Source organism: Mixophyes fleayi, chromosome 9 (assembly GCF_038048845.1).
Source record: "Mixophyes fleayi isolate aMixFle1 chromosome 9, aMixFle1.hap1, whole genome shotgun sequence".
NCBI lineage: Eukaryota > Metazoa > Chordata > Amphibia > Anura > Limnodynastidae > Mixophyes > Mixophyes fleayi.
In genome coordinates this window covers 8,616,138-8,642,077 of record NC_134410.1, presented here as the reverse complement: position 1 = coordinate 8,642,077, position 25,940 = coordinate 8,616,138, and the positions used below count along the sequence as shown (strand labels likewise).

General features: G+C 40.3%; 1 protein-coding gene across 3 annotated transcripts in view; it reads left to right on the top strand.

Moving 5' to 3' along the window:
* The window catches only part of DIAPH2 (diaphanous related formin 2), an 828,187-nt gene extending 802,706 nt beyond the window's left edge, over window positions 1-25,481 (top strand). For all 3 annotated transcript variants that reach the window (XM_075186343.1, XM_075186345.1, XM_075186342.1), the window contains one exon: window positions 20,405-25,481. In XM_075186343.1, the coding sequence (XP_075042444.1) occupies window positions 20,405-20,469 (65 nt within the window). In that variant the 3' untranslated portion in view covers window positions 20,470-25,481. The remainder of the gene's footprint in view (window positions 1-20,404) is intronic.
* Window positions 25,482-25,940: the final 459 nt, after the last annotated feature.

Sequence of the window (25,940 nt, the reverse complement as noted above, 5' to 3'; positions counted from 1 at the left end):
GGTCAATTTGATAGCAGCCAATTAACCTACCAGTATGTTTTTGGAGTGTGGGAGGAAACCGGAGCACCCGGAGGAAACCCATGCAAACATGGGGAGAACATACAAACTCTACACAGATAAGGCCATGGTTGGGAATTGAACACATGACCCCAGCGCTGTGAGGCAAAAGTGCTAACCACTGAGCCACTGTGCTATTGACTTTGTTACTATTGTTTAAAGAAGACAAAAGTTGTCTTTTAAACTCCACACAACTGATATCCAAAAAGTTTATATAAGTTTGCATTAGGGAAGCAAGGAGTTTAGAGTTAAATAAATAATGTCAGTAATATTTAAGGAATGGCAACACTAAAAACAGGGTGTGCTAATCCAGACATAGGACTAATTGGAAATAATAAAAACCTTAAGAAAAATGATAACTCTCAGCTCCAATATCACAAGTTCTCTCCGTCTTTTCACTGCAAAGTCAGAGTGAATTTCCTTTTACACTTCCAATTAGGCCCACAAAGAGCGTTTAATGTAAGGAGAAAAAAAAAACTGCAAGTGTCATTAATGTGACATATGTTCTCCCCGCTGACATCCCCTGGGTCTGCGTTTTGTGTGTGTTTAACGCTCACCTGGGAATTCACGCGTAGAATAAGAGAGAGGACTCCGCGTCGATCTCAATGTCTCCACACAGAGCTTTATTTTTCCCCTGTGTGATTTCGGAGGCCATCTACCCTTGGAGAAAAGGTTAAAGCAGATTGATTTGTAGAGTACCCCTGGAGGCTGGCGTCTGTTGTGTCAAAAGGAGCCCTTTGATAGACGGTAACTTTGGTTTTGTCTGGCAATCATTTCAATGCTGCCTTATCAGCAGGCCTACCGCCGAGATAAGAGCGGACACCTGCTGCTTGTCCGCCATTGTCAGGGCCATTAACAAAGAAAAAAATAGTATTAAAATAGCAATAAAACAGCTTAGTACTTTTTTCCTACAACTACGACACTCTAATTTTGGTAATAAATATTCTAAATATATGTACCACGTCGTAACTTTCTAAGGAGACAAATTAAAGTTAATCCATTGTCTGATGGCCATGGGTTCATCTAATTTGAGGACAGGGAACAGGGCACTAACAATTCTGCATTTTGTATTTTGCTTTGAGAAGTTCAGTGTTGTTTAGTAAAGAGGCTGCTGGATTCACAACTTTTAGTACTAATTTAAACAAACCTAGGGCCTGATTCATTAAGGATCTTAAATTAAGAAGTTTCTTATTTCAGTCTCCTGGACAAAACCATGTTGCAATGCAAGGGGTGCAAATTAGTTTTCTGTTTTGCACATAAGTTAAATACTGAGTGTTTTTCATGTAGCACACAAATACTTGATAGCTAATTTGTACACTGAAATTTAAAGTTGATTTTAGACAGTTCTTGGCTGCTTTCCAACTCTTCCTATCCCCATAGTATACATGGGCAATGCTGCATGCACTACTGTTAGGTGCACGCAGCTCTCCCTTTTCAAGCAGAGCAGTGTGAAGCAGGGGCAGGGTCCAGCCACCTCAATTATACAGTGCTTGGAGGGGGTTTCCATGCACTAGGAAATCCCCCCCTCGGTTTGCCTATGAGCTCCGAGTGAGGAATGGCGCTATATAATATAATTATTTTGGTATCTAAAGACTGGGATCTGCCATAACTGCTGAGCTGGTCTCAGGGCCATCTTAACAACATTATGGGCCCCCCGGGCAAAGCAGTGCACTGGGGCCCCTACATATATATATATATATATATATATATATATATATATATATATATATATATATATATATATATATGTGTATATATGTATAGAGATATAGATATAGGTGTATAGAGAGAGATAGATGTACTTGTTCAGTGACCCTTGATGGTTTTTTTTGCAGGTTTTTTCTTTTGCAGGATTATTTATTTTAATTAAAAGCCCTGCCTATGGGGCCCCCTTGCCTGTGGGGCCCCCAGGCACCTGCCCATCGTGCCCAATGGAAAAGATGGCCCTGGCTGGTCTCTAGAAATAGGGATCGTAACAATCTTAATCTGCCAGAAAATCTATTTTCAAAGAAATCCTCCCAAGCATCTAGTATTGGGCGGAGCTTCCTATGGTAACAATTGCATCATGGTCGACTGGCTCCCTGGCGCCACCAATAGTCTGCAACAGGTATTGCTGCCATATCTTAAACAAAGCTGCCTTGTTGAATAGGATGACAAGAGGAATTTCGGGCTCCAGTACAGCAACTTCATGGGGCCCTTGCCATAGCCACAAAGTAAAACACAGGATATAAAGTCAACATAACCCAATACTAGATTTTGGTGATGTTTCTTTTTAACCATTTTTGGGGATAGGAAAAAGATATTTTTTTTGTGAAAATCTTTAAAAATAACAATCTATTTTTTCATTCTATTTCTCATTACTATATATTGTTTCGAGGTCAGTACAGTTTCTGGAAAGAGGAGGAAGTGTTGCTGTCACTGACAACTCTCCTCACATTCTCCTGTTCTTGCCGCCAACCTTGAACAGTGTTTATTGTGAATAAAGGCAGACAAGGAGCACAGTTGTACTGCAGGAGCTCTCCCCGTTTAATGATTATGATTTATGCAGTCACATCTGGTTCTAGCTGTTGGACTGGTAAATGTCATCATACGTACAAGTTAACAGACAGACTCTGCACATTAACTTACTTAATTGTCAGTTAAATGACTTACACAACAACAATTTGACCTGGAGCCATAATTCAGTATTCAACCACTTGCATATTCAGTTACTTGTGTTTTGTAAGAGATTCAAAATTAATACGTGCTGATGTTTTACTTCGAATACATGCATAATGTCGCAAGCTATAGCCCTGTCTGGGGAATATGCATTTTAAATAGAATGTCGGCTTCATTTCATATCGCTGATCAAAAGCTGCTGGTTCTGGGACCGAGTTATGTTTTTTTTATTTTAATGGTCTTTTTCCTTATATAATTTTAGATGCCATGCTAGACTGATTGGTAGAAACCCAGTACTTTAAAAGGGATTGTCCACTATCAATAAACCGTTCTTAATCAGTACTGCCCCCTAGTGGCGTAACATGCAGTTGCTGGGCCCACATTCAAAATTTGGCGTGTGTGTGTGTGTGTAGCGAGGGAACCTTCCCCCATAGCCGTCGCCAGGGGAGTGTTGGCAAATTTTAGCCTGGGGGCCAAGACTCGACTTGGCAGCCTATTAGGAACATTTTAAAGGAAAACTAATGCAAGTGGGCCAGTGACCCAGTCCAAGGTAGCCCACTATGGGTCCGGCCTGGGGGGGGCAGATTCCCCCCTGCCCATTCTGCTCCTGGCCGTTGCACCCCCTGTGATGGCTTTTGTTCCGCACCTACTGCCACCATGTATAGAGAATAACCCCGCCTAAGTTCCACTTGTTACCCAAAGTCCACCCATATGTTAAACTTCTGTGGACGGCTTGCAGTGTGCTTGTTTCCCTGCCAAATTAAAGCAAAAAGAGCACACATTTTAGGGGGTGTCAGCTATCAGATTTGGGTAATGGGCACTACCTAGGGCGGAGCTGGGGGGTCGTGTCGGGAGACCAGGTTTGAATAAGGAACGTCTGTCCTCTTGTTGCCCCTTACCATTAGTTAATTTGTTATCACTCAACAGAACAGGAGAAAATACCCATCTATCCCTGCAGTTATTGGTTCAAGAATTTACTATTTTTTGTTATTTAATCTTTAGCCTAAATTAATTCGAGGTAATGTTCGGCCCTTGTGAGTGTTAGAGGGCCGCCCCTGAAGTGTTTCAAGTTGCCTATCACTGCTCTGTCAACTTTTGTGGCCTGCTCTCCTTGACTGAACTAATTAGCCAATCAGACAAGGTCAAAACTTAAGTCAAGGCAGACTGATAAGTGCAAGTGGGACACCCTATAGTTTATTGAAGCCCATTACTGTAGCATAAGGAATGTAACCGCACTAGGTCTTAAAACTAGATATCCTGATATAAGTTTATAGTATCTAATTAATAATCCAGTATAGCCAGTTATCAGCAGAATAGCTGAATGGTGCACCCTATAACCTATGATACAATTGGTAGCAGAGAAAAAACAAGAAAGAGGTTATGCAACGGGGCACTCCAGGATAAATGGTTGTGGAAAAGTAGAAATACTAAAATAAATAAATTTTATTGGTAGCGAAATATAAAAACAAGACAAAGACAGTGAAATAAAAATTGCAGATCAACTGCAAAAGGCTCTGTGGTCAAGATCTTATGAATAAATGGATCAGTGGGCAAATATGAAGCCTGTATATGCATCTTCAATTGATAGAAATAAATGAACAAAAAGACATCTTTCCAGGGTTATACCCAAATTGTGTATTTCCTATAGTATATATCTATAGTACCTATCTATGGGAGGACTATAGGAAATGCATGAATTGGGTATAACCCTGGAAAGATGTCTTTTTGTTCATTTATTTCTAAAATAATAATCTATTTCTAAAATTTATTTATTTTAGTATTTCTACTTTTCCACAACCATTTATCCTGGAGTGCCCCGTTGCATAACCTCTTTCTTGTTTTTTTTCTGCTTCCAATTGAAGCCCATTACTGTCTGGGAAAAAAAAAACAGAGCAATTTTATGGACGCACATTTACATACCAAAGGCATATCTCCCCCCAGACCTCGTAGGGTTAACTAGGCGTCTCTATATACTGTATATTGTACTAAACAGAATGAATTTGCTGCACATTTTGTAAAACGCAGTCTCCATCCGCCCCTGTTCACATAAATACACCTCGTTCTATCCCTAAATGATCCGCTAACACTTCAAGCTGATTTCTTTAAAACAAGAAGGACTTATGTAAGCAAAGGAAACAGCGTATTTGCTGTGCTTAAAATGTCTTTTGATTTCCATCGCTCTGCGGGTTGCTTCAGTCCTCTGTCATTCTGTTACATTCACAGTAGTCCACAGACGGGCCAAAAACAACTTTTGTTCCCGTTACACACCAGGATCCCAAATCAAAAGGAGATATATTAGGTGATGCAATATAAAAGATGTTGAGGAAAGTTTTCATTTCATGCTCTTGTTTTATGTGTGTATATGTGTAAGTAAGTGTGTGTGTGTGTAAGTGTGTGTGTGTGCGCGCACATCGCTAACTGGAAGGATTGTCTGAGCTTGTCTGCAAACCGTAGGCCACAGACGAAGATGCAATGTAACAACATCCCCTGTTGTGTCACATGTCAGAACGCTTTGGAGTTAAAACACAATGTATCTATGAAGAAATTCATGCAACTGCTCCCATTGCGGATCCATTGTGACTCATCCTGGCTTTGGGCAGCCCATGCCGGTGTTTGATTTAAACTTGTGTTTCTGAACTGCACCCTTGGCTTAAACAGCTTTATGAGTACAGTACTGCTATAATCCTGCAATCACATCAGCGGTAGACAGATAATGAAAAACGAGGCAAAAGTCAGATGGATTTGACCGGATGCGCAATAATAGAAAGGGTTCAGTTAAACTTGTGTGGAGAAAGTTTGGTTGATACTTTACTGGTGTCTAGTGAGATGCCAATAGACCGGGTGTAGGTGGTGTGAATGCTAACGTGCCTACTAGGGGGTCTTGCACTATAGGTTGTTCCCATTAAAAAACTTGCTGCATCACATTGCTCATGTTTACGGACATGCTTAGCATTGCAATTTAAGCTTTTTGTCCTATCTAGCGACTGTTTAGTAATTGTGTAAAACAACTTTATTTGTTGTGGAAGAAAGAAGACAGAGGACATACTCCCTCACATCTTGATGCTTTGATGTAAAAAACAAAACAATGTAAATCTACCTATAAACAACCTGATTCGTTCTCGTGGGCCTGAGTGCCGTGGGACCGCACCTCTATACAGTATTGAACACATGAACATTTTTATTTGACGGTAGGCCGGGCCGCCACACCAAATACCACTCCAGGGGCAAACGCAGGATTTGTGAAGGGGGGTTTCCACACCACCCCGCCAGTGGGCGTGGCCAGCATGCATAGGGGGGTGGCTATAATTTTAGACAGGGCTTGGCTGCTCTCCAACTCTTCCTATCCCCATAATATACATGGGCAATGCTGTGTGCACTACTGTTAGGGGCACGCAGCTCTCCCTTTTCAAGCAGAGCTGTGTGAAGCGGGAGCAGGGTCCAGCCACCTCAATTATACAGTTCCCCAGGCTTGAATGGGGGTTTTTCCAGGCACTAGGAACCTCCCCCCCTCGGTTTGCCTATGCACCCCCTTCCATAGATGGCGCCCTGCCCCCCTCCCCCTGTTTCTTACCTTTTTTGGAGCAGGACCATGTGCTTGCAGAATATTTTATCTTTCTAACTTGATTTGGTGGAAATGGTCATTTTGGAATATTCAGAGAAAAGATAATCATTATACTAAATGAAACGTTTTAGCAAATCTTTTACGTTTTAAGTGATACTGAACAATAACTCGTACATGACCCTTTCATGTTGAGCTTACATTTCCTTTAAAAGGTTTTGCAAATATGTGACAAGTGTTAGAACACCCGGACCACTAATTTGTTACCAGTTTAGTGATCAACAATTATTAGAGAGGATTATGGGAGGGAAAAATCTGGGTGGGCTCGGTTCCTGAAGAAACGAACCTGCCCGAACTTCAGGTTTCCGAGTACCGATCGGCTCGGTACTCTCCCGCCTATTCGGAATTGAAAGGAGGCAAAATGTCATTGTGACGTCGTCGGATCTCGGTTCTCGCGATGTTTCAAATGCATAAATACCCGCCTCCACAGCAATCCATTGCCATTTGACAGAGGGAGAGAGCAGGGGTAGGTCGCAGGATTAGAGCAGGGAGAGAACAGTTATTACAGCACTTATTACAGCAGGAAGAGAGGAGGAAAGAGGAGGCATTTTTGAAAAGATTACCAACTGTTTGGGGTGTCATATTCCCTCCTAAAGAAACTATTTTCTGCCTACAGAAATTGTTATATACCAACACAATTTCTTTCTGAATTTGCACTACAAGTGCTTGGGGTGTGACATATTCCCCTGTTCCAAAAAAATCTATTGTCTTTGCAGGCTGTTTTTTTTTCTATTTAACTATAACTGTAGGGTGTAATATACAGACAGACACCAAACTGTCTTTTTTGCTATGAATTTCGATAGCTCTTTCTAGACCGTTGGCTGCCACCCTGGATTGCTGTGTGTAGCTGTAGAATGAAGGATGGCCTACCAGGGATTAAACTGTATTTTTCCTAATTACTATCCAAGAAACAGGTGGAGCACTAAATTATGTTATTTTAGCCCCAAAAAAATGTAATTTTTTAACAAATTGCAAAATAAAACCAAACAAAACCAAAACACACAAGGGCGGTTTTGCCAAAACCAGAACACGTAGGTAATCCAGATCCAAAACCAATACACGGGGGTCAGTGACCATCTCTAGAAAAAACAAAGGTTGATTGAATCATATTGCAGCAAATCCACAGCCTTTCTTGAATCGTCGACACAGAGCAGGAAATATATATCTGCACATAAAACGGTTAAATTGTTTTTTTATTGGCAGTTTTCTTTGAAAACCAAGTAGGTCAGACCTGCTTCCTTATTGAAATACAAACTTAACATGCATAAAGAGAGAAAGTAAATGCACAGTAAGTCATCTTCAGTTGTTGTCTTGTGAAGAGAGTCCCTGATGTCCTTTTTCTTCCCTTTCTTTATGCATGTGTAACTTCATTTAAAGCTGACCCGGCTTTTTTCTAGTGCCTTAATATCTCCAGGCAGTTTTCATATCAAGGGCTTAGTTTTTCCTCCATTGGTTGTGTCCTCTCCTTTTAAAACACTGATATACTTTGCAGCGACTGAGTGAAAAGAAAGCATAAAAATATACCTTACAGTGCAAAGCTCACAGGGAATGCCAAGTTAAAGCAGCATAGTTTATATCATCATCATTTATTTATATAGCTCAGCCAATTCCGCAGCGCTGTACAGAGAATATTTGTCACTTACATCAGTCCTAGCACCATTGGAGCTTACAGTCTAAAGACCCTAACACATACACAGGGTTCATCTACTAGTATGTTTTTGGAGTCTGTGAGGAAACGGGAGCACCCAGAGGAAACCCACGCAAACACGGGGAGAACATACAAACTCCACACAGATAAGGCCATGGTCAGGAATCTCATGACCCCTGCACTGTGTGGCAGAAGTGCTGCCCATATCATAAGCACATCACTCTCCCTAAAGATGAACAAAGTTGCAGCAAAATTTCATGCAAATAAATTTTACAGTGGAACAAGCCGTTTCACTGAGGTGCAACGTTACAGCGATACAGTTGTCAAGTTGCGCTTTGCTTCACCATTCCATACCGTATTCATAAATGGAGCTGATTTTGTGGTTTAGATATATTGTGTTAGTTCATTCTGCATTGTGGTGTGGTTGGGGTATAACAAGGGAGAAGACCTGGCAGAACAAAAGTGATAGAATGCAAATCAGAGTGCAACACTTCGTGCCAGAGTCTACGGTGAAACACGCAGAATTCCACAGCCAATGCAATATGAGGCAAATATTTTGTGGAACAGTTTGAGAATTCTGCTCAGCTCCCATTAAAGTAACAACGACTTGGAAAGACAATGCATGTCTGTCAAATTATAAATACAGCACATAGCATGTAAACCCTATGCGTTTTGCGGTAGATCCAATCACTTCTTGCGTTAACAATAACCCTTGCATCACCATGTTCTTAACAAACTGACAAATACACATAGGACACCAATCTGAAGAGATGTACAGGCTGAAGTTATGGTCTCCAATAGTGATGGGTTCTGGCAGTTCCATAACGTGTTCGGGTGCATCTACCTGGCATATTTTTTGGTGCAGTCATGTCCAAGAAGGCAAGGTCAAAACTATTTTTGGGAGAGGTGGATTTCAGGTGGACAATACCCGACAGAATTTATGGTCACCCAGTGGTTTAATGAACATGACACTGACTTTATCTATATGTCATGGCTGATCACTTTTGTATCCCAGTCTGTTTAAAATTGTTATGCTGTAAATAAGGTGACCGTGTCCTAAATCAATTACATTTATTTTCATACCCAGCAAACATACCAAAAACGGACAAGATTTGTACATCAAAGTTATATAGGGCAGCACGGTGGCCTAGTGGTTAGCACTTCTGCATCACAGCACTAGGGTCATGAGTTCAATTCCTGACCATGGCCTTATATGTGAGGAGTTTGTATGTTCTCCCCGTTTTTGTGTGGGTTTCCTCCAGGTGCTCCGGTTTCCTCCCACACTCCAAAAAACATACTAGTAGGTTAATTGGCTGCTAACAAATTGAACTTAGTCTGTGTCTGTGTCTGTCTGTGTGTGTGTCTGTGTGTATGTTAGGGAATTTAGACTGTAAGCCACAATGGGGAAGGGACTGATGTGAGTGAGTTCTCTGTACAGCGATGCGGAATTAGTGGCGCTATATAAATAAAATGGTGATGATGATGATGATATACAGTCATTTTAGCAACATGCACTCTAACAAATCCTGTGGACCACATTGCTCTATATTCACAAATACACATGGTAGATGATTGGGCAACATGTAGTAGTTCAGCCCTAATTATACATAGAACCTATATCTATCCACATTATTTGCTTTGGATCTATTCTATATCTGCACAAAATGAGGACTTGAGTGAGCGTGAAACAGCCAAGTTCAGGTACTTTTTTTTTTTGCCGTGATAGAAAATTTGCACAAGTCTGGGAGAGGTGGGCGCAGATTATGGGGGAATGGGGCTAACCTATCCCAATTTTTCAACCAGCAATGACGCTGGGAATTGTTACAACACCAGATGAATCCCTTCAACTGGAGCTAAAATTAGGTTTTTATCTATAGAAAGACTATTGTCCTGTAGAGCGTGATATACTCTCAGGTACTCAGATGTCCCCAAGACGTAAGGAATTATCCGAATGCCAGCTAGCAAGGCGGTATGGAAACTCCAAATAGTGAAACTCACAGAGGAATGAAGAAAATAGCTAGTAGAGAGCGAGGAAGTCTGAGAAGACAGGCCAAAGATCAAGATGGGCAGCACGCAAAGAAATCCAATAAGACAAGCCAAAAGGTCAGGAGAGGCAGCAGAAAGGAGAATGGAATAATAAAAAAAAAGCAAGGGTCAGGCAACAGGTAATCACTAGAACAAGATAAACAGCAGGCTACACAAACATCACAGCCAACGGTGTCACCAACAGGGAAGCTAAGCATTCCCACCATTTATAACACTGGTGGCCAATTACAAGACTCCATCAGGACTGAGCCCCTTTGCTGCTATTAGAGGAAGCAGTCACATGCCCGCAACAGCAGTTTGAAGAAGCCTCATGGCTGCCTAGCAACCACCGAGGACGCTAGAGGCACAAAGTGAGCCACCGCGAGTAGACCTAACATGTTGGAGTATGTAGGGATGTAACATAAGATGATGAACATATGATCATCACACCCCTTAGCAAAATTTGGAGGGTGGGGTAGAAACGTGTGTCCATCCACTCCAGAGACCGAGAAGGACCCTGGGCCTTCTGTTCTGAAACACAAAGCCCAAAGTGGGCCTGTGAGGATGGTCAGAATAGCCGGTGGTTACGTTTCATGGTACTAACTACCCCGACAGAGGAGAGAACGACATGAGGTGTCCGATTGAGTACTACACATCACGATTCGCTCTCTTGCCGACTGGAGAAAATGACGTCAGACACAGCGACTTGGCTTAAAGCGGCGCTGGATGGACCCACCTGTGATTTATGTCCTGTAAGTATTATTTTAGGGGTTAAGGTTAACCCTAACCCTAATACCCCCTAACCCCTAACATAATACTTACAGGACATAAATCACAGGTGAGTCCATCCAGCGCCGCTTTAAGCCAAGTCGCTGTGTCTGATAACTTCATTTTCTCCAGTCGGCAAGAGAGCGATTCATGATGTGAAGTAATCTTGATTCCAGTAAGTACTTTTTTTTACAGGTCGGTGTAGTACTCAATCGGTCTCCTCATGTCATTCTCTCTTCTGTCGGGGTAGTCAGTACCGTTAATTGCTACTACACCCGGAATAGCAGAGTGGGGGCCTGTTGAATGGATGGAGTAACATCCTCCGGGCTTACCTGTGAGTATTTATAGAGTCTGCTTTCCTAAGATCCAGCTGCTCAGGCCCGATATCTGAGATGTCTGTATAAATAGTGATATATAGATACTGTAGATGAACGGGGATAAAATAAAGTGCACAGATAACAAGTAGCTGCTAGGTGGCAGTGTGGCTTTAATCCCTTCTCCTGGTTCTCCTAAATTATCAGGTTCCACATTACAAGATCCATATTCTCATTTATTATTTACACGTGTCACACTTAGTAGACAACAATTTAACCCATTCATGGGCCGGCCGTTTACCACAAAGCCTCGGCCCGTTGCTTGGCGCAGCTATTCCAACTGTCAGGTAGTTAATAAGGATTAGCTGCGTAGACTGTTGTGTCCTTAGTTAGAATTCTATAACCTCCCCGGGGAGATTGTATAAGAGAAGATTGTGTCTTTTGGGCCCTGATGGAACATTCAGTCAAGGTTTCATCAGCCGTATATCTTGCAACTGGCCATGATCTGGTAAACAGTCAACATGTTAAGTGATTTCCCATTCAACACCAATGACTCACTGAAAAAGATACAGCTGTCTATCAACTGCTCAATTCTTTTCATACTCTTCGAGCATAAAGCGCATATTGTTCTTTTACTATCAAGCCAAGAAACAGACATTACTGCTGGGGTATTTAATGCAATCTCAAGTTGTGCCAATGTATATTCTTTTATATTCAGTTTATTTATAGCAACCTATATATGACTCATTAAGACACTTCTGCAGAAACATTTTTTTGCAAGTTTTATAATTAGAGGAAATGTCATTTTTGATACAATGTAGCGAACACAAAATATCTTGAAGGCCAATGTAAGTTGCAGAACTTAAAGGAAGTTTTTCTAAATATGTCCGACTCCGTTCACACCAACAACCAGAACAGTTTGGGGATCTCACTTCTAGGAACAATACGGTTACGAGCTGTGAGTATAGGCACCCTACATGGAGCTCTTCAGGCAGCGTTGAGCAGAGAATTGACAAGGGAAACCTACTTGAATTGGTCTAGCAATGCGGCTTTACAGTATCGGAGAGGTGGCACTGTACATAAAGACAGCTACAGCTTAGAGGTGGTGGCAGTGGCAGACCTACCTTTATTGCAGGGTCTGTAGCAGCTACAGGGTCTGTGGCCATCGCCCTCTCTGAAACAGTGGTAGTACTTGCCACTTACATTTCAGTGCAAGCCAACATAGGGCTTTACTGTGCATTCGTAGGCCTCCTTACTGAAGCCTGTGGAAGTACAGGTTCCCCCTACAAACTATGCAATGTGGAAGGGCAATGTAGTATTCTGTCTTTGGGTGATAGGGATTCGAGGATGAATCTAGAATATTTGAAATCAAAAAGACAGTTGTTGTCAATGTGTCACAATCTGCGAAGAGGTCACTAGCCGGTATTAGCACTGCTGAGCAGGGAGGTGCAGAGTCTAACGCACATCCCCGGTGTTCACCAGGTACCCCCGCAAGGAAGTTTGAGCTTCGCTGCAAGAGGGTGCTCAGGTCGCGGTTCTCTGAGACAGTCACCGACGTAGTAACGGAGTGGACGGGCGTAGTCAGTCAAACCGGGTCAGAACCAGCCGGGTGGCGAAGTACAAGGGGTGATCCGAAGGAGAGTCAAAAGCAAGCCAGGAGTTGGAGAGCCGGAACTAGTGATTAGGTGCCAAAAGGGAGGTCACAGAGAAAGCCGGGTCACAAGGAAGCAGGTTCAGGTAAACGGACAGGATGCTGGAGCAGGTGTGAGAGCCAATACTCTGGCACCCTAGAGGTGCCAGAGGCTGCTATTCAACCCCAGGGCTTAGCCCTGATAGGTGAGCAGTAATTGGTGGTCAGACACCCTGACCGCCAACAGGAAGCCGAATAGCGTCCTGTTGCTAGGCAACAGGACGCAAACGCAAGGCTCACTGCGCATAAGCGTGCATTGTAACAAAGGAAACCGGAAGCGCCCCGTTACTAGGCAATGGGACATGAAGAAAGGGGCAAACAGGCGGCCGTCTCCCCCACCTAGTGTCAGTGCGGAGATGGCGTTTGACACAGTGCTTGTTCTTAACGGTGCATATGTATGTGTATCTAGCAACATGAAAACAGCGTATTGGTTCATATTTTGATCAAAACATTTAAGCCTGCATCCCAGTGTCAGAGGTACCTCATTGCATGCAGGTCCTACACTAACCTACATGCTTCAAACACTATTAAAATGCAGTTAAAATCAGATGCACTCACCTCCCAGGTATAGGTGCTTACATCTAGAAATGGCTGGCTTGTGAGCCACATCCTTGCTACATATAAGAACGTATACCTGGGTGCTTATTTTAACTGCATTTATTATGTCCACAATTCAAAAACATACTAGTAGGTTAATTGGCTGCTATCAAAATTGACCCTAGTCTCTCTGTCTGTCTGTGTGTATGTGTGTTAGGGAATTTAGACTGTAAGCTTCAATGGGGCAGGAACTGATATGAATGAGTTCTCAGTACAGCGCTGTGGAATTAGTGGCGCTATATAAATAAATGGTGATTATGATGATTATCGTTGATTTGTAAGGAGTCACAGAGCTTCTCAGCGTCGTACAGTAGGGAAAACAGTACCTACATAAAATAGGGACATACAAGGTAGACAAAATAAAGGTTGACATGAAAACAAAGGGTATGGAGGACCCTCCTCATTAGAGAGCTTACATTCTAAGTGATAGAGCTAGATAACAGGAGGTTGCAATAATCAAGACGAGAGATGATGAGACAATGGATAAGAGTTTTGGTAGCATATTGTGTAAGAAAAGGATGTATTCTTTCCATGTTTTTAAGGTGGAGTCGACAGGACTGGGAGAGAGTCTGAAGGTGAGGAATAAAGCAGAGGGTGGAGTCAAGTATGACACCAAGGCAATGATGTCAGGAACGTAAATTGAGCTGTGCATGATGGGCAATCACCCAGAGCGCAAAGCTGAAGGGGTGCAAGGAAAATAATGTGTTCAGTTAATTTTGTTAAACCGAAGGCAAGAGAGTGTCCATTTTCTTTGTCCCAGGCACCAAAATTTCTAGTTACGATTCTAAATGACAGATTCATGTTCACAGGCCAACCAATCACAAGTCCCATCCCATGCCAGCCAGCGGGTACTTAGAAAAGCAAATAACCTAATGACATGGCAGTCAGCCACTATGGGAATGATTTAAAACAACTAGCAATGATCATTCTCCTTACTGTCATGTAACAGACTTAAAATACTGATGGCACAAAACACCCCAAAATAAAACATTTTGCCGATCTCGTTGAATATTGTTTACATTTTGGAGTGGTCTTTGGTATGAAATGTGTAGGCCAGATGATTTGTCCCTTTAAAAACAAACAAACAATAATCCAGGTACATTTATATGAGAAAACCACATGCAATTTCAAGCTGACCCTAAATACTCATCATAATTTAATGCACAACAGAATTTTTTTGGGCGCCCCATCAGAACCCTAGATCAGATGCGTATCACCAATGGTTTAATATGAAAGCTGGGTGGATCAATAACTTAAATCTAGAACTTTCTAGGGCTTAAAAACCCAAATTAGTGGAATAAAAATTTTCATGGGTCTTTAATTATGTTTATGGATTCTCTAGGGCTTCTTATAACTCATCAATATTTTAGAATGTTGGTGTAATAATTTTTGTGCACAGAACGGGCGTGTTATTCATCCAGAATATTGTAATGAACCCAATGAGGAATTCGAAGACATGACCCCTGGCAAAACCAATCACACAGATCTATGAAGCTTTATTCTCCTATGAAGTGTCCCTCCACTCTTATATTATTCCCCATATATTAAACATTATCTTACATAACCATAGGTAAACCCAATTACATTTAAAGAGAAACTGAAAATTGCATACAGGGATGTGCAATGGAACTGTGTGTTAATATGGAAACCATGAATAGTTCATTAAATGTATCAATAGGTTATCAATATCTGTGTATTTGTAAATGAAAAAATATCTACAACTCCACAAAGAGGCAATTGATATGGATTGGTTGGCGAAGTTGTCTAGCTTAGATGGTTATAGATTCCCAACAGCCGTTCACTGACGGGTCATAGAATCCTCTTTCTGCTTATCATCTGAATGAACATCGTAAAACAATAGTTGCCATATCTGTAGCAAAAAAAACCCCAAAACAAAATAGATTTAAGAGAGCAGGTTTCTCGCAGGAACTACGATGCTCAGATCTGTTTGAAATGAATAGAGCAGACAGTCACATTTTGTTGGATCAGTAAAATAATACAAAGAGTTTGCAGACTGATATTCACATAAATGAAATAATTGGTCCTTACTGTAACCTGTGACAGCATTAATCAGACGTCCTAATCCTCCAAACAGTCAAGCTGACCATACACACTGTGATTTTTTTTCTTTAGATATATCCGTTCCGATAAAGAACATTCATATGCACACACACAAAGTATTATATGATATAACCACTAAACACTCCAATTTGTGTCTACCGTGTCATGGTGCACATGTTGTAAAGTGATTGATTTTGCCCAAATTGGCCAAAATCATACAAGCACCAATCGCAGCAATGGGTGCTAAGACATTTTCATCCCACCCAATCTGTACTCAAAGCATATTTTGTGAGAAATCAGTTGTTTTCTGAAACACAAAAAAAAATATTTTATTTGAAATAGTCTCATTGGGTGGACAAATCCCAGATTATATCATCAGCCTAAGTCAAATGGAATTGCTTTGTCCAAATTGACAATCATCTGTTTTTTAAATATTAAGCATACTCCATGATTAACTACACCGTAGAACCACCTTTAACGACAATAACTTAAATGAACCACTTTTTGTATGAGTTTATCAGCTCTTACATTATTTTGAGGGTTCTTCACCCACTTGATGTCAGAGGGCATTTGCGTTGGTGGAACGCTCTTAAGGTCCCAATGCAGCATCTTGGGCAGCTTGACTTGGCCATTCCAAAGCATTAACTTTTTCAGCCATTCAGTTGTATATTTGCAGGGTTACTTAGGATCATTGCCCTGTTGCATGATCCAATTTCATCCAAGCTTCAGACAAATGGCCTCACAATTTGTTCTACAATACTCTGGCAGAGTGCCGGTTTCATGGCATGACAAGCTTGCAAGGTGTCCAGGTCCATCGTCTGTAAAAAACAAAACAAAACAGGACCACACACCCAATCACAATATGGTATGAGTTTCTTGGTTGTGCCGATACACATTTTGGGTTTCGTCAAACAGTTGTGGAAAACCTGACAACTTCACCTTGGTCTCTTCTGTCCATAGGACATTTCTACAGAAGTCTTGTGTTTTGTTTAGAAGCAACTTTGTAAACTAAAGCCATACTGCAAAGCTTTTCTTGAAAGAAGGGGCTACCCGTCGATAAAAACTCTACTTGTTCAGTGTTTATTTATGATGGTAGAACCATGAACGTTAACATTTAGAGTATTGACAGATGCCTGTAAATCCTTGGTTGTAGTTTTTAGGTCCTTTGCGGTTTCTCGGATCATCATACGGTCTAATCTTTTGGGTGAATTTGCCCATTCCTGGGATGATTGGCAACAATCTTCTTTTCTTCACTTGTCTCATTGTGTCTCATTGTAGTAGGATTGGGAATAAGCTTATCTCTCTTTTCAGACTAATGAGCAAAAACTTCTTCTCTAAGATCGATACCAATGTCTTGTCTCCTTTGCATGGTGTTAACACAAACCTGAGTTCCCACAAGTTTTGCTTTTATATACGTATAAAGAAACGATGTATAACATAATGTGCTCTTTTGTTTACAACAGTTACTAAAATAAAGTTTCTTCAGAATTTTACACTTGTTGGTTAGAATATTTATTAGGAGTACAACGACATCGGGGCAAGGCTTTGCCGATAAGTTTGTTATTTATATGCCTTTTGGAATTGTGTTTGTAGAGAACAGCAGTGTCACTATATTCACTTGATTTACACTGACAGGAATGCACACAGTATCAATCGAATACATGAAAACATGAACATGTTTTATCATTCTTTCAATATTCTATTTATCTGTGTTTTTAAGCTTGTTATAATCACATTCAGCAAACTTTTAAACAAAATGAATCTCACAAATGATTTTTTTTTCCACCAAAAAAACATTTCATTCCTTGAATAATATATATATGTCCTCCAAATCCTTTTCATCCTTCCCAGAATACTAAAGGCAAGGTCTGAAACCATTGTGTGTTCGCAATCGGTGTCCGTGAAATAGGACACAGATATTTTTCTTCATACAAAGAGGGTAAATGTCACCGTACATGTTCACAGAATTATACGTAATTCACCTGCCTCTTCCTAAGAGCTTTGTAGTCTCTTTTCTACACCGCAATAATGCACGGTAATGGAAATTGCAATACAATGAGTTGTTGGGGAACAATTATAACGTATGGGAGGCCAATTACAAAGGCAGTAGCATCTTTTGAAGCAGATGAGATGTAATGAAACAATATTTAAGTAATATTCAGCCTCTCGTAACTTCATTTTTTTTTTTTATTACAGAAAATGTTTAATTAATCTGTACGTACCCTGAGGAGTCAGATCTATTTTTAATGCAAGTTACTTTGTACACATTTGTATTATACTCGCTGATACAGAACAAGAGAGAATGATCACTGCATTTTCCAGTGATTTGGATAAGGCATTAGATGGGTTATTTAAATGCTGGGTGCGACACGGGCCTCCTGTTGGAGTCACACAATATACAGTACAGTGTATGACGTAACTAGGAATCTCTTCCCATCCAATGTGTCACTCATGTCATTGGTCAACAAAGCTTTTACTTTTACCTCTCCTACATAAGGGACTTTAAGGAGGGTAGGTTTGGTTTTTTTATTTTACTTTTTTTTGGGGGTGGTAGCTAATTAGTAATTATCTACTCCTCCCATATATTACTGAAATACAATGTGGTCCGGTCCGGCTCGGTGCCTGCTTTGAACATGTAGAATTTATTCAGTAAGTAAAAGGCAATTCTGGGGTATAACAGAGGAAGAAAAACAATCAATCTGTAGAACAATGAAGTTGAGCTGTATATAACCTGGACCGCCATGGTTTGTAAAATTAAAAGAATCTCTGTAAATTGGAGATCATATTTCAATAAGGTCTTTACTTCCCACATACTAAAATGATTAGCCCTGATAAAGCTCAATTATTTTTATTTCTCCATCTACTAGAACAGAAACATATGTAACAAGGAAAATATGGAAAGAGTGTTCTACGGGTGACTATTTAGAGAAGATGGGGTTGCTCGTAGCAACAAGACATTTAATTCCATTCTTTGATCATTTCTAGCTGCCATTTTCATACACAGTTTCTCAGAACAAATACATAACATTCAGTGACTAAAACTGTCTTACAGAGACAAGTGTACATTTATTTTCACCATATTAAAAATATTTGTAAATAATGTTTTCTACCCTAGTTACAAACAGCGTTTACAGCTATTTTAGTAACATTCAAAGTCTGCGTGAATGGCTTTGTTCATTAAAGATTGGGATTATGCAAAACGTTGGCTCTATCTTGACACATTTTTCCCTTCCTCGCCTCAGACAACAGAGCCCTTAAAACATTACATATCTGTACATCTCCTGCTGTGCCAGCATGTCAAATGTCTGAAGGATGACCGATAAAGGTTTTGTACGCCTGGATGCTTTCCCTGTGTTCTTGGCTCATTTGGTCTCACCATACTTTCTTTGTGAGGTTCAAGGATCCCTACTTACAGTCCCTATGCTATGTTCACTAATCAGAAAAAAGTGCTTAGACCCTTGAACTGCGGCCTCAGTGTATACAAAGCCCCCTAAAGCTCTATTTTGGGCCACTTTAACACATGATTTTATCTTGTACACATCAAAAATCTGCAAGACATGGCATAAAATTTTGGAAGACGCAGTAGCCCAGTGTTTAAAGGTGATCACTAAACAAAATTTAGTTTCAGGGTGGAGCACAATGTGTTATGTTAAATTAGAGAGTATTACTTTCCAGCAGTCTAGAGTTCTTCTTATGGTTCAATACAGCAGTGTTGTCAATGCCCCTCCCCCTTGAAACTTCCTATTCATGTAAATGATACATGTAAATTATTCAAACAGATCAGTCCTTAGAGGAATTTGAGGCTTAAGGGGGACTACAAAATCTCCACCACTGTTAAGGAATATTAAATACATTCCAAAATTTGTCCCCAACCCTCTGTTGGGGCATGTCCACACATGATATGGGCCTGGCTACATACCCCGGGGCGTGTCTATTGCTTTTGAATCTGCCCCGTTCTGTCTTCCCCTCCAAAACCCTTCATTGCTGTGCGCACTAGAATCGCCCCAAACCTTACCTCTGATCGGGACGAAGCTGTCCCAATCAGCATGGCAGGACAGAGCCTCAAAAATCGGGATGGTTGGGAGTTATAATACTCTGTAATTAAGCTTAACATGCGAAGCTCCACCGAATAATCCATTTTTTGTTTGGGTAGAATCCTGCTTTAAACTCTATTCTTTAGGTGACCTGACTAATTGTAGACCCCAGTTCAAATTTTCTTTTTTCTGTCTTACATGCACCAAAAATGGACTATAATCCTACATGGGAGAGAGAAACAGACAAAATGTTATATACAGTTCTGCATAAAACAATATGCACTGTATAAAACAATGGTAATATACGAACCGAAATCCGTCTTGGCCGAGAAAAAGTCGTGTGTCTGATGGACCCAAATCTGAAATTCTTTGCATATCTAAACACTCCATAATGAGCTTAAAGGTTATTTATATAAAAACACACTAAACTATTTGTACACACCAATTAAAGCCAATACTCGGTCACATTCCAGAGGTGGGAAATAGAATCTTCTCATCTCCTAAAAACATTCACTGAGAAACTTCCAGGTCCGGCGGCAAAAATCAAGTTTGCGTTTTTCAAAAGCAGATCAAGGATATTCTTCGGTTCTTGCTTTGTACGGTCTCTCTATCCTCTGTGTTTACACTTTAAGGGGTAATTGAAATGTCTTCTGATAAAGTTATACAGATTTCTCCTGGAATGGAATGTTCTGTATACTGCTGTTGCCAAAAGGAACTGCGATCGCACAGTCACTCCACCCTGGTGATCCCCAAACTCATTTAATGCTGTTCGTACTCTTAAACCTGTCTCGGCAGATAGTGTTTTTTGCATTCTAGATTTATATGTTCATCTCAAATAAGTTTTACTGGCACTTAGGATGTGGGAGGAACACGAAAATATTCATTTGTTAACAGTTCTTCTAACGCAGTCGTTTTGTCTTCTCTTCGTTACAGATAATCGGGTACCTGTTCTGGAAAGGTCACGCTCAAGGCATCATGGGAGGATGGTAGCGACATGAGTCTCCAGGCGCCAAACTGAATTTATTTGGGCCGGACCCCCTTCTCCTCTATAAGAGGCACAAAAGCTCAGACTAGGAAAAAAAAAACTAAAGAAAAACAAAAAAAAAAAAAACTTTTGCTCTCCAATATCTGAGGAACATCCTTGATATAAGCTGCGTTGAGTTGCTGGGGCTTCCCGGAAATTATATCGGTTAAGGAAATGAAAGAATCCTACTCTTGTAAACAGTGTTAGAGACGTATGGTTAAATATTGTAACTTTTGTGTCATCATTTTGTGACAGGAAGGAAGTAAAGATACTTTGAAATTGTTGTTATATACAAGAATTAAGCTGGGAGTTTCTATATAGAGGTATATAAGTAAAAAAAAAAAGGAGAATTTATGACAATTATATGGCACTGTTACTTGTAAACTAGAACACGAACTTCCATATTTATGGTTCGTATATATGCAAATATTGCACATTTCAGAGGACCACTTGTCTCACACTATAATTTTATTGCGCATAGAAAGTGCCACTTATGAGTTTTTAGACTATTAGTTAGAGTTCGACAAGTAATCTTCTATTGTAGCCAGACACCGTTTAATGCCAATTATAACACTGGAAACATACGGATTTGCTGCAGAATGTATTATCACTATGGTCACAATGAGGAAGTGCTTTTTAGGTTTTCAAAGCTTCTTATAACGGGAGATGTTTTCATTTTAAGGGTTAAATGTGCAAAATAGCCACTACAGTCTGATTTGGAAACACTGTATAACCCCTAATGCGTGTCTTAATTGTTTGATAGATTTAAATACAGAGGGCTAGATTTACTAAACTGCGGGTTTGAAAATGTGGACATGTTGCCTATAGCAACCATTCAGATTCTAGTTATCATTTATTTCTTGCATTCTTCAAAATGACAGCTAGAATCTGATTGGTTGCTATAGGCAACATCTCCACATTTACAAACCTGCAGTTTAGTAAATATACCCTCGAGTCTTTAGCAGAGTGTATCTAGCATTTGCCTTTCTTTTAGCTTATTCCTGTTTGATGGTCTGGGGATATGCAGTCTGCGTATACCTGACTCCACTGCCGCTTCAGAAGCTTGTAGCGAGAAGCGCAAAGAGCTAATTGAGCTACTCGGTTCAAACCAGATGATGACAGGTTTTAGATGTAGCAATAGGGGAAACTTCTATTGAAGAAGAAGAATTACAAGAAAGGCAAGGCCAGATACACTCTGTAAGAGGGTGTATCTGGCAAACATTTAGGGGTAAATGGGGTTATATTTGCAAACTAGAAGGTCCTTTTTGCACGGTTAGGGCCTATATTTAAGTTGGATGCAAGTTCAACTAAAAATGTGACTTGTGTAAAATTCGGATATGTTCAACCCAAGATATAGCCGCAATTTTGCGTGTATGCGCCAGTCGTATTTTTACCTTTAACTTTACATCAGACCCTTAACCCCTACCAAAATTAGTCTTATCCTTTACAGAGCATCTATGAACTGCAGACTGTCGCAAGCCTTTTGGAGCGTGAGCCAATATTGATAGAGATTTCACCTAACAATTCACTATGCCCCGTTGCAGTGATGTCATTAGTTCCTAGTGAACGGATAGGGTTTATTGTCATGACTAATGCCTACAACATAACTGCCTCCACCCTATGCAGGTGATATGTATAGAGGTGCAGTCTAGTTCATGATGTTAAACTATCCAGAAATAACAGTACAACTAACACGTTAGTTCAGATTGCATTGTACAGAATTAATCAATGTTGTGCGTGTGCACTTGTGTCTACAATAGCCAAAATTACATCCACTCATACAATGAAACTTAACGGCTGTCTTCCTGGTGGCTTACCTTGAACTAGTATTTAAGAGTGAATGTTGAAGAGCTACATGTCCCATAATGCTTTGCCAGATAGACACTACTCATTGGTTCACAGACTCTGGTTGGAATGAGTTCATCAACCCATGAACTCTGGGTCAAACCTTAAAGGGTTTCCTGAAGGCAATATTGTACTTTGCCTGCTCTAATCACGGGATGAGTTCAAACATCTTTAATTAATGCAAACGCCCTTTTCTTATGGGCAGATCTTTTAAACCATGTGTTATAAGTAACGTATCTTATAAAGTGCCTAATTGGTATAAACGGTCAGTGCATCATGTAACAACAAGGATCGAGCATGACATGATAAAAGATCATGATTTCTCCAGCACGAATACAGACAACCAAAGCTAATCGATTAATATAAGAGACTGCAGGAGAACGTTTATTTGTATCCGATTTAAAAGTATTTTCTAATTCTGCACTTACAATATTGTACTTTTTACAGAATTATTTTTAGAGAATTATTGCTTATATCTTATGTAAGATTTTGGAAAATAACTGAATTTATATTGAGATGATAAAAAAAACACATTTTATTTGATGCTCCCTTTTAGAACTTACATTATTATCTATTTCCTTTATCCCATAATTCATACTCTAACTGCAACATTTTCATGGATAATTTTGCTCCATCATTTTACGGGTAACTAATCTGTATTGTAGACTTGAAAATGAAAAATATACCTAAAATGCATATTTACATTTCCATACTTTGACTGCAATGTAAAAAAAAGTATTTCACAGCAGCTGATAATTTTCTATTGACGGACGTGAAAGTTCTCCCACGCGGACTTCCCATGATCCATTTCACCCAGTACAAAATGGTGTTCTTCTGGTTTTCTTACTTATCGCTGTGATATGTACTGAATTAAAATTATTGGTTGATCAAGAGATAACAAAAATTGAACACATTTCACATTAATGCAGTATAGATAATTGCAGTTTGAAATGAAGTGAGAAAACACAAGGTGACTGTGCTGGGTAACATTATATAAACAACAGGGTCAACGATTCTACAATTATCACTTGGGGGTAAATGTATGAAGGTTTGATTTTTGCAAGACGCCAGAAATCGGCGACTCTGCAGGGGAAATTTAAAGCAACGATGGCTGGTAAAGACAAACTTACCTTTACAAGCCATCGCTGCAGAAATCGGAGCTTCATACATTTACCCCTTGAACTCTGAAGGTAAAAGTTGGTAACAGAGTCTTGTAACTCTCTGATTGAAATACAAACCGCTAGACACGTTTATGGGGCTTCCAATCAACGGTGGTCACCTAAAACATCAAATATCTATTTCTGAATGATGTATTTTGGCCGTTTGCCCCTTAAATTTTGATTCCGAACAAGCATTGGAAAGAGGAAGACTTCAGTGTTTGCCACACGGCACAGGTGCTATAATGGACAATGTTATGTTTACCTTAGAGAATAGATTATGAACATATTATTCCATCATATTACATAACAGTTTATACATCATCCAATCTAATTCAACAGTACGAGCGAATACCCAGAGCAGGCCTGACCAACCTGTCTCTAGGTGTTGTGAAACTACAAGTTCCAGCATGCCCTGCCTGCTATCTGCTGGCATCTACGGCCAAAGCATGCTGGGACTTGTAGTTTCTCAACACCTGGAGAGCCGCAGGTTGGCCAGGCGTGAAATAGAGGGTGCATTCAAATTCATCATCTGGGACACACCTCCGACATGTCCCGATTTTGGTGGGACAGTCCCGATTTTAGGGCTCCGCTCTACTGTCTCACCCGTGTTGTCCTGCTGGGTGGTAAAGTTGGGAGGTATCATCCATTCATAGTTGCACTACATAGCACCAACCGCTGTAGTGTTCGGAGGGGAAGGGAGATTTGGAAAGGGGGTATGGCCACACCTGTTTCGTGCTGTGGCCACGGCTCCAGCACACCATAACCACGGCCCCTGTTGGGGACTATAACGTTGGGAGGCATGTTCTTATATATGGCTGTAGATCAATGTCTACACTATAATATGGCAGCAGGGTGGTTGAATAACGTGTAACATTTACCTTACAACAAGATACATTTTGGAGACCTAAAGGCGATACATATCAGTTTACGTTCAGGGATAGTGAAATGTGGGTTTGTGCCTCTTCGTCAGGAGCAGACAGCCGATCTCTTTCCGGGTGTTGCTGAACTACAACTCTAAGCGTGACCTGACAAGTGTTGGCCGACAGAAAATAGCCTGTCATAGTTTAACATCAGCCGGAAAATTACAAGTTTCCGGAGTCTGCCCTGTATCACGCTGCCAACTGGGGTACAGACAAGGGCTTAAATTATTCTTTTACAGATGTATATCTAGGTGTGCGTCACTTTAAAGCTGAGTATATTTTACATTCATTTCATGCACAGCCTCACAGCACAAGGTACTACCATAGTCAGTTATTGTAATCGGTAACCAACATTTAATTCCCTGGTACGTTAAAGGGGGGGTAGCCACTTTAAAGTCAATTTGACTAAATACCAATAATAGTACTTTGGTGGTTCTCCACTATTCATCTTAACAGGTCGCTTGACTGCTTGGCTCTTTCCGTGGCAGAAGGAATCTGACAAAGCAGTTAGATACACTGTGTCAGATCTCCCCTGTAACGGAGAGAGCCAATCAGTGCCGAGGTTCCGGTTATAGGGATCCAGCTAATGCTGCGAAAGATGGGGGTCCAGGGGTGTGTCAAAAAGGATTATTATTGGGGAGAAATTTGGTATAGTTGATTTGAAAATAGACGACCCCATTAACATGGCTGTCACTCAGACAAGTGTGTCATGTGTAATATATATACACAAATATACACACACAAAAACATATATATAAAACACAGGATTAAATATCGCTGTATATTGTGGCTCTTTCAGTTTGCCAACCGTACTTGGAGCTTAGGTGTACAATGCTGATGTTGCTATATTAATGCTGTGAATGAGCCAGCGTAGTTCCGTGCCTTTGGGATTTCTACAGTGCGTTTCGTTCACAGCATATTCGCTATACAATATTATTCCATAAATATTGTAATAATGGTGACTATACATAATGTACCACTATGCATTCTTATAATTTGTGTCTATTGACTTAACTCATGTATCCGGTGACCATAAAATAAATTGTGACCAAAAAAGATTATTATTTTGTCTCTTATTTCCAAAAGAAAAAAGTCACTTTGCAAAAAAAAAAAATAATAATTATATGAACAATGTTGGCTACACAAACAAACATACACATATCAGCAAACCCAGACTATATTGTTGTTGTTGAGGACCTGGACGGTATGCTGGAAAATCTGATTGACAGATGATCTTTTGCCTGGTGTTCATTAATCTGCCTACCAAACTGCAGGTCGTAATGCCAAACGGACCAATTTGTCCCAATATGGCCACCAACATGTGATTTTTTTATTATTATTATTTAAACAGATTTTTAATGATTAAACCTAAAAATGATTTTGCCTAACTCAATTCATTATGTGGAGTACTAAAATTTACAAGAATCACTTCCAATAATTAAAATGAGACTTGCCTACACAAAATCTTCTGTTGAAACCTCAGAAACACACTGTTTCTGCTATTTGAAAGATAGACGTAG